Source organism: Chiloscyllium plagiosum, chromosome 12 (genome assembly GCF_004010195.1).
Source record: "Chiloscyllium plagiosum isolate BGI_BamShark_2017 chromosome 12, ASM401019v2, whole genome shotgun sequence".
In the NCBI taxonomy this organism is placed as follows: domain Eukaryota; kingdom Metazoa; phylum Chordata; class Chondrichthyes; order Orectolobiformes; family Hemiscylliidae; genus Chiloscyllium; species Chiloscyllium plagiosum.
In genome coordinates, this window is record NC_057721.1 from 37,976,042 (window position 1) to 37,985,182 (window position 9,141).

The 9,141-nt window shown below is 38.0% G+C and overlaps 1 protein-coding gene across 2 annotated transcripts in view; it reads right to left on the reverse strand.

The window, feature by feature from the left end:
* The window catches only part of rpgra (retinitis pigmentosa GTPase regulator a), a 94,703-nt gene that overhangs the window by 67,534 nt on the left and 18,028 nt on the right, over window positions 1-9,141 (reverse strand). For both annotated transcript variants that reach the window (XM_043700829.1, XM_043700830.1), the window contains exons 4-5: window positions 7,413-7,475; window positions 4,244-4,402 (exon numbers count right to left, since the gene is read on the reverse strand). In XM_043700829.1, coding sequence (XP_043556764.1) covers window positions 4,244-4,402; window positions 7,413-7,475 — 222 coding nt within the window. The remainder of the gene's footprint in view (window positions 1-4,243; window positions 4,403-7,412; window positions 7,476-9,141) is intronic.

Genomic DNA, 9,141 nt, shown 5'->3' on the forward strand with positions numbered 1-9,141 from the left:
CTGGATATTTTGCAAGGTGTCACCATCTATTGAGGTATTTTGAGGTATTTTAGGAGAATGATGAGCACTGGATGGCCTAACAGCTCTTAAAACAACTTTGCTTTACAAAACCTTGTACTAAGTCTCAAGGAACGGAGTTGGACCTTCTCAGAAGCCCAACTCAGTACTTGTAGCTATCTTATGGATATGCTTTTGTTGTCTGCAGGACTAAGTCAATTCCCCTCCTTTTCCACCTAAGAATGAAAATTGCATGCAATGGGGTCTTGTAATTCGGGTGGGTCTCTCTTTATGTAAAATTTCCAAACTCAACCTATCTAGCTCTGCAGAAAAAATCTTTTGGAATGTGGGGAAGTATGTCAAAGTTTGGATAATGATTCTTCGTCTGGAGGTAGAAAAAATAGTTAAGAAGTAAGAGCATAAAGTTGCAAAAGTTCACAAGTTAAACAAATGAGCAGTATAATGGCAGATGCAGATTGAATGTAAATAGCAAATAGGGATATACAAGGTATCCTAAATTAGGTTATCGTTGAGTGCACAGAATTGATAAGCAAGGATATTTAAAGATCAAAGTGCTTCTGCCATTAAAAGCAGTGCTCCAGTTGCAAAAAACCAACAAGTAGGTTAAAAAGGATTCATCTCATGATGTATAGATATAAAAATCACAGACCACCTGTCAGATTACATGGGGGTAATCTATTCAGTCATGTTAGACATCTCACTTAGGAATGATAGAGTGAACCTTGAACAAAGTCCAGCAATATTTAACCAGGATGGTGTGCGGATGAAGGCAAGTAGCTATAAGACTAGATTAACCCGAGTCATCTCCCCTGGAATTTAGGAGGTTGATCTGGTTTAAACAGTGAAGGAAACTACTTGATAGCAAATCACTGATCAAGCTCGAAAGGGGATCCAGAACAAGGCAATATCTTGAAATTTGAAGAACTAAACTTGTTAAAAACAGATCAAGAAAATATGAAAATGATGACTTAAATGCAAAAATCTATTGAAATGTCTGATAGGACAATAAGTACTTGATCAACCCCAAGAATTGTCTCAGGTGTGAAGGAAAGTCATTAAGTTGCCTAATGCCAGGATCAGATAGTTTGATAAATACATTCTCTGGTCTCATTCTTATGGCACAGATCAAAATATTCTTTCATGGGATGCATAGTATTAACCTAAACTATATAATTTCAGGAGTTTATTTCTAAAGATGAAATGCACACTGTTTTATTTCTTCACAACTTCCTCGGACCCGTTTCTTTAGTATTTAATAAAAGGGCCATTGGAATGAAAGCAACCTATACTTAGAAAAGTATTATCAGTTTAAATACACATTATAAATAATCATTTTCAAAATAGCAATTTAAATCTTCTGAAGCAACATACCAAAAATCTGTCATTACGAACCAGTTGTGGGTCTGACATCGTGTAGTTTCAATCACCATTATTTGTAATGTCAAAATCCTTCAGTTCAGTTGTAATGAACATTTGGTAGTTTCAAAAGACGGAAGGTCTCTTTCCACAGATTGTTTAACACTACATTTACACCCAAAAAGTTTAACACGGTGTGATGTCAAAGACACTTTATACTGACAATAAATAAGACTTGTAAAACAAACATCAAGGTCCAAGCTAATTTTTATGGGAAGCAGAATGGGACACTGCCTTTGCAAAGTCTCACTCAATTCTGTTTTGATACCACAACCCATCAGCATATCAGTGCTATAACTGAACTGTGAATGCACTCTTTAACACGCATTACCGTGACCTATCGGAATGAAAATAGCAAATTATGTGAGTGAATTTCATAAGGAGCTGGTTTAAGACTGCCAAATTTACATCAATAAAGATTTTTCAGCCAGGACTGAGAGAGGAGCCAGATGTTTCATTAGTCCAAGATGGATTCAAACTCAGGTTTCCAAGATGAAATGATCACAGCGAATCATTCTGCCAAACATCCTCTTCAGAGGGTTTAATAATTAAATGAATGAGCCATCAGTATGCAAGTAGTAAGAACTATTTCAAAATTCATCAAATCACTATTGAAACTGGAAATGTATTACTTCTTTAAAATGCCAATAACTAAATAAGAGAAATGTAACAATATGAACATTAAGTAGATTAACGAGTCAGTGAATAAATAGTTATACTTAATTGTTTTTTACTAGAATTGGAGAAAAGTTTATAAGCAGTGTAAAAGCAAAATGCTGAGAGCGCTTAAAATCTGAAACAAACAGAGAACATTGGAGAAACATAACAGGTTTAACAGCATTTGTAGAGACAGAAACAGAGTTAATATTTAGAGTTTCATGCAAATCTTCAAAATGCTGTTTTTGCAAATGATATACCTTGGGGCTCAGTTAAGTGTATCAAGCACAATCTTGAAATTTGTTGATGACTTCAGAAGTATTAATTGGTGCATTTTGGGAAGAGAAGTGAAGAATGGGATTAAAGACCCTGTCAAAGTGGTTGGTAGAATACAGAGATTTATTGATGCAAAACTACTTCTTAAAAACAGGCTTAACTTCAATTTTTAAAAATAAAGTCAAAGCATAGAGAGCAAAGAGATTGTACTGAAGTTCTACTGTACATTTTACTCCTTATAAAAAGAGAATTAAAACGTTTCGTCCCCTGGCTAGGCGACATCATCAGTGCTTGGGAGCCTCCTGCGAAGCGCTTCTTTGATGTTTCCTCCGGTGTTTATAGTGGTCTGTCCCTGCCGCTTTCGGTTGTCAGTTTCAGCTGTCCGCTGTAGTGGTTGGTATATTGGGTCCAGGTCGATGTGTTTGTTGATGGAGTTTGTGGATGAATGCCATGCCTCTAGGAATTCCCTGGCTGTTCTCTGTCTGGCTTGCCCTATGATAGTAGTGTTCGCACAAACTTTGAATTAAAACCATAAATCTCATGTTACAAAGTCACCTGGATGATGCGAGGGATGAGGAATTGCAGTTAATATAGCAGAGACATGTAATAATGAGACTAGCATACAAGCTGAGAAATTTAATAAATGCTTCTTGTTTTAGCTATGTAGGTTTTCCATGAAGTGAATAAATAAATAGTTCTTGCTTAGTTCAAGAGCTAACAACAAGTTACGACTAATTTAAAATTGTCAGAAGAGGATTGAGAAATTTGACATATATTAAGTGCACATTAATTGCTTTGCCCAAAGAAGTGGTAAAAGCAGTGAATCACACCTGTTAATGGAAGGGGAAACAAGTATTTTAAGGAAAAACACAGGGCTCCAGGTCAAAGCAAAAAATTGGCAGCAAGTTTTGAATTCAAACCAAAATACTGGAAAGCATTTAAACTATGTCTGGCAGCAAATGCAAGAAGAGAAACAGTTGTCGATTTCATCAGAACTTGAAGTAGTTTCACATTGCTTTAGTAAAGTCACAGCTCAGCCACCACAGGTCAAACAGCATACTTGTGTTCTGCAAAGTACATTGTTCCATGGATTGTCTTGCAACAGCAAGAGGACATTGAAAAACATGCAGTTGATCTTGAGATAAAAACAAAATACTCTGAATGCTGCAAATTTGAAATAGAAACAGAGGAACTCAGCAGGTCTGAGAGCATCTATGAACAAAGTCAGAAGTCACACGACACCAGGTTATAGTTCGACAGGTTTATTCGAAGTCACAAGCTTTCTTCTCATGTTGACGAAGCAATGCTCCGAAAGCTTGTGATTTCAAATAAACCTGTTGGAGTACAACCTGCTGTCGTGTGACTTCTGACTTTGTCCAACACTGGCGCCTCCACATCATTGCATCTGTGGAGAAAGAAACAATGGTTTGAGTCCAGTATGACTTTACTTCAGATCCAATGTGTTCTGAAGCTGAGATTAACTCTGTTTCTCTCTCCACAGATGCTGTCAAATCTGCGCTGTTTCTCCAGAACTTTCTCTTTTTATTACACTTGATCCTTAGATTCACTTCAGATTTTAAAATTAGAACATGGCATTACTTGCAGCCTGGATACTTTCAGACATAATGGACATACCAAGTATCATAAAGTAAAGGCTGTAATGGAAGAGAATATTTTGAAGAGACAAGATAAATACAACAATCCTGAAATAGAATCATAGAACCCCGACAATGCAGATAGAAGCCATTCGGTCCATCGAGTCTGCACCAATCTGCCAAACAGCATCCCAACATGCCCACATTATAGGCATTTCCTGACTATAAACTTAAATTTTTAATAATGCACTTTAAGCCTCAAAACTTTCAAAATCCCTTACCAGTTAAAGCTGCTGAGATGTTTGATCCAGCTGCCAGAAGTTTGATTTTTTTATGATTTGTGAAGAACTCTACACGTTGAAATACTGTTCTTGCCTCAGTATCTCCCAGACCCAACTGTCCTTCACTGTTGTCACCAGCAGCATAAACATTTCCTTGTTCTGCAATAAGTATATTGGTCAGTTATTAAAATAATGCACAATCCTTATCATTTCAACTCAATTTATGATTTTAAGTCTTTATGATAAACCATGTTTAGTGCAGGTAAAATTAACAAAGACAGGAATTGAAGAAACAAAAGAAACTAAAAATCAAACAAAGAATTGGATTATAATCACCAATCCAAAATTGCAAAAGCTGACCGTCAAAAATGTAATAGCTGTTATACCCATTCCTGCCAAATTTTGATTTAATTAAAAGGCACTGCATAAAAGACCAATTTAACCCTGTCAGAAAAGACTGTTAACTCCAAGTTAATCTTCATTGTTATACAGGACATTTTGAAGGTTACTAAAGTGAACTACAGGATGTGCTCCAATTACAAACAAACAGATTTCTAACAGAAATCTATTCCAGACTGATGGTTTCCCAGATGAAACAGTCAAAATTAATTTTCGTGCTGGTTAATCTGCAATGGTATTGCGGACTAAGCCATATGTATTTTGAATACAAAAGAACTGAAACTCAAGGGGCCTAAATGAACTGATGTACACAGATGTAATTCAGTACAGGTTTTAAACACAAAAATAATCTGAGGTTTATACAGATAGGTCCAATTATAAATAAAGGCAATCATGGTTGGGAAATTGCAGAGGAATCAAAAGCTAAAAGTACAAACTGTTAATGCTTTATAACAAATGAATAATGTATCATCTTCTCAGATTCCTTTCATCTTATTTATGATTGATTTGGAGATGTATCACTAATAATAGTCATAGAGTCAGGGATGTACAGCCTGGAAACAGACCCTTCAGTCCAACCTGTACATGCCAACCAGATATCCCAACCCAATCTAGTCCCACCTGCCAGCACCCGGCCCATATCCCTCCAAACCCTTCCTATTCCTATACCCATCCATATGCCTCTTAAATGTTGCAATTGTACCAGCCTCCACCACATCCTCTGCTCATTCCATACACGTACCACCCTCTGAGTGAAAAAGTTGCCCCTTAGGTCTCTTTTATATCTTTCCCCTCTCACCCTAAACCTACTCCTCGACCCCAGGGAAAAGACTTTGCCTATTTATCCTATCCATGCCCCTCACCATTTTGTAAACCTCAATAAGGTCACCCCTAAGCCTCCGACGCTCCAGGGAAAACAGCCCCAGCCTATTCAGCCTCTCCCTGTAGCTCAAATCCTCCAACCCCGGCAACATCCTTGTAAATCTTTTCTGAAGCCTTTCAAGTTTCACAACATCTTTCTGATAGGAAGGAGACCAGAATTGCACACAATATTACAACAGTGGCCTAACCAATGTCCTGTACAGCTGCAACATGACCTCCCAACTCCTGTACTCAATACTCTGACCAATAAAGGAAAGCATACCAAACGCCTTCTTACACTCGCATCCAAATCATTTATGCAAATGACAAAAAGGAGAGGACCCAGCATCGATCCTTGTGGCACTCCACTGGTCACATGCCTCCAGTCTCAAAAACAACCCTCCACCACCACCCTCTGTCTTCTACCTTTGAGCCAGTTCTGTATCCAAATTGCTAGTTCTCCCTTGCTAATCAGTCTCCCATGGGGGACCTTGTCGAACGCCTTACTGAAGTCCATATAGATCACATCTACTGCTCTGCCCTCATCAATCTTCTTTGTTACTTCTTCAAAAAACTCAATCAAGTTTGTGAGACATCATTTCCCACACACAAAGCCATGTTGACTATTCCTAATCAGTATTAAAACCACTGCTTAATGCTACATGAGTGTCTCAGAATGTTCCTACTTGCTCTACCAACCAAGCAATGTTAATCTCATCTGCTGGATCATTACCAGTTCTCTAACTTGCAGGGAGTTTCTTTAAGCTTAGTCCATTGTCATCCTCCATGGTTTGTGCAAGAATCTTGGGAAACATATTAATAAGGGAATGACATGGGAGAAAGCAGGGGATATGCCAATGGTGATTACCAGTAGAAGTCCAAGATCAAAGAGGGCACAAATTTAAAAAGCACAAGATCTGTCAAAAAGGAACACTTTTAGACATAAATAGCCTCTGCACAGAAACAAATCAAAACGTTGATGCAATCCCATTTAGGCTAAATGAAAATGGTTGGATCTTAAAATTTTCCAGGGCAGAAATTAGAAGCAACTGCTGTTAGGGCACATAAAGTGCCTGAGGTTGCCTTCCCAGCAATCTCCCCATTCATTTTCAATTTATCCACAACTTTACGTGGAGCAGGTAAGGCCTAAGGCATCCAGCCTGCTGTTGTACCAAGTGAGGACCTTAATGTAGCCATTTCACACTTAGTCTCAATTTTGAGGCTAGCGAAAGGAATTCTGAGAGCCCAGTCAACTTCCAGCCCATTTAATCTCCTTGATACACAAAATGGTTGGACAGGAAAAATCCACATCCAAAATATCCTGCCCAATTCAAATGCTTACCGCCATCTTTGTGCAATATTACCAACAAACAAATGGACTGAAGATCTTTGAGAGATTACAAAATTGACCCACACAACATCAGTGACTAGATTACAGGTAAAACCTAGTAAGGTGTCAAAAATTTATGGTGGCAAGAATTGACGAAGTGTGAACAAAACACAGCAAAATAAATCAAGTCATAAACACAGGGTATACATTCAGCTTCCATATATTTTAAATGTTATAGATATTGGGAAAATTGTGAAGCTAACTTATTAGAATATATGGTGCTCCTTTCAGTATAGGCTGAAGAATTTGTTGGTCCAAAACGAAGGTTCTAGAGGACAATCATCACTTGGAGCTTGCAAATACAGTATGAAAGCTTTACATAGACAGTTTCTCTTGTAAATGTCCACATTTGAACTTTTAATATAAAAAAAGTAGCCTGGAATTGAAAATAAACATGATAATTGTAACATATTACAAAATCAATGTAATATGTTACAATTTTGCAACCTAAATTACATTCATATAATTTTAAACATGCATATTAACAATGGTAATTAAAAACTAGCATCACCATCATACCTGTGAAAACTAATGTATGGTTTCTCCCACAAGCAGTGAGCTTCACTTTCTCTGATTTCAAAGCTGAAAAGAGAAAAAAGTACAAAATTCTGTTCTCATTTTAAAACTGCAATACATAAAAATACAGTAAAATATTTCAAAAGTAGTTTTTCAAAAATTGTGGGGCAGTTGATTTACTTTGCATGAAGCTTTGTTTTAGATGCAAATACACTGAACTCTTGCAAACAAGAAATGAACAGAACTCAAACTAGCGCTCCATTTCCATTTCCAACAATTTTGAGCATGACTATAACACTCCTTACATAGGTCTGATTCAAAAGATTTATGGTATTAATTACGAATGATTTGGAGATGCCGGTGTTGGACTGGGGTGTACAAAGGTACAAATCACACAACACCAGGTTATAATCCAACAGGTTTAATTAGAACTTGATCAGGTGGTTGATTAAGGAGCGGCGCTCAGAAAGCTAGTGGTTCCAATTAAACCTGTTGGACTATAACCTGGTGTTGTGTGATTTGTAACTAATTACAACGAAACACAGCATCCCTGACATACCAATTTAAAGCCACTGTACAAGCACAAATGCTGAATACCACTTCGCTTTTTTTTTATTTCTGCCAAACCCAACTTCATATTTGTCGTCTACAAGATGTGCTGTCACCTCCACATTCCTCATTCCATAATTTCTCCACTGCCCTTACTAAAGTTTGCTCATCTATGAGTCCACCACCAACTCTTCTACTCCCTCATATGAAAACTCCTAATGATCCAATAACTTTTCTTTAGATGCTTGGATGTAGAGTTAATGCCAGTGGATAACCTTCCTTATCCACTGGCATTAACTCTACATCCTTCATATTGCTATCTTTGCTGCCTTAAAAAAAACTTTCAATCCGTTCACTCTAATTAGAGTATCAAAGTATTTTCTAAAAGTTGAGGGTTACAATGCCAGATGACTTTGCAACACTGACCAGAACTGCCACTTTCTTAAAGAAGTCCAACCTTCGGCCCACATCCATGCCACCCATTATCTGATTCTAAACTAATCCCATCTGCTTCCACATGGTCCATATCCCTATATTCCCTGCCTGTTTCTTCCTGAAGGTATGCCATATACCAAGTTTGAGAGACATGATCTCCCACGCACAAACCATGTTGACTATCCATAATCAGTCCTCGCCTTTCCAAATACATGTACCTCCTGTCCCTCAGGATTTCCTCCAACAACCTGCCCGCCACTGATGTCAGGCTCTCTGGTCTATAGTTCCCTGGCTTGTCCTTACCACCCTTCTTAAACAGTGGCACCACGTTCGCCAACTTCCAGTCTTCCGGCACCTGACCAGTGACTATCGATGATACAAATATCTCAGCAAGAGGCCCAGAAATCACTTCTCTAGCTTCCCACAGAGTTCTAGGGTACACCTGATCAGGTCCTGGGGATTTATCCACCTTTTATGTGTTTCAAGACATCCAGCACTTCCTCCTCTGTAATATGGACATTTTGCAAGATGTCACCATCTATTTCCCCACATTCTATATCTTCCATGTTCTTTTCCATACTGATGTAAATACTGATGCAAAATACTCGGTTAGTATCTCCCCCATTTCCTGCGGCTCCACACAAAGGCCGCCTTGCTGATCTTTGAGGGGCCCTATTCTCTCCCTAGTTACCCTTTTGTCCTTAATGTATGTGTAAAACCTTTGGATTCTCCTTAATTCTATTTGCCA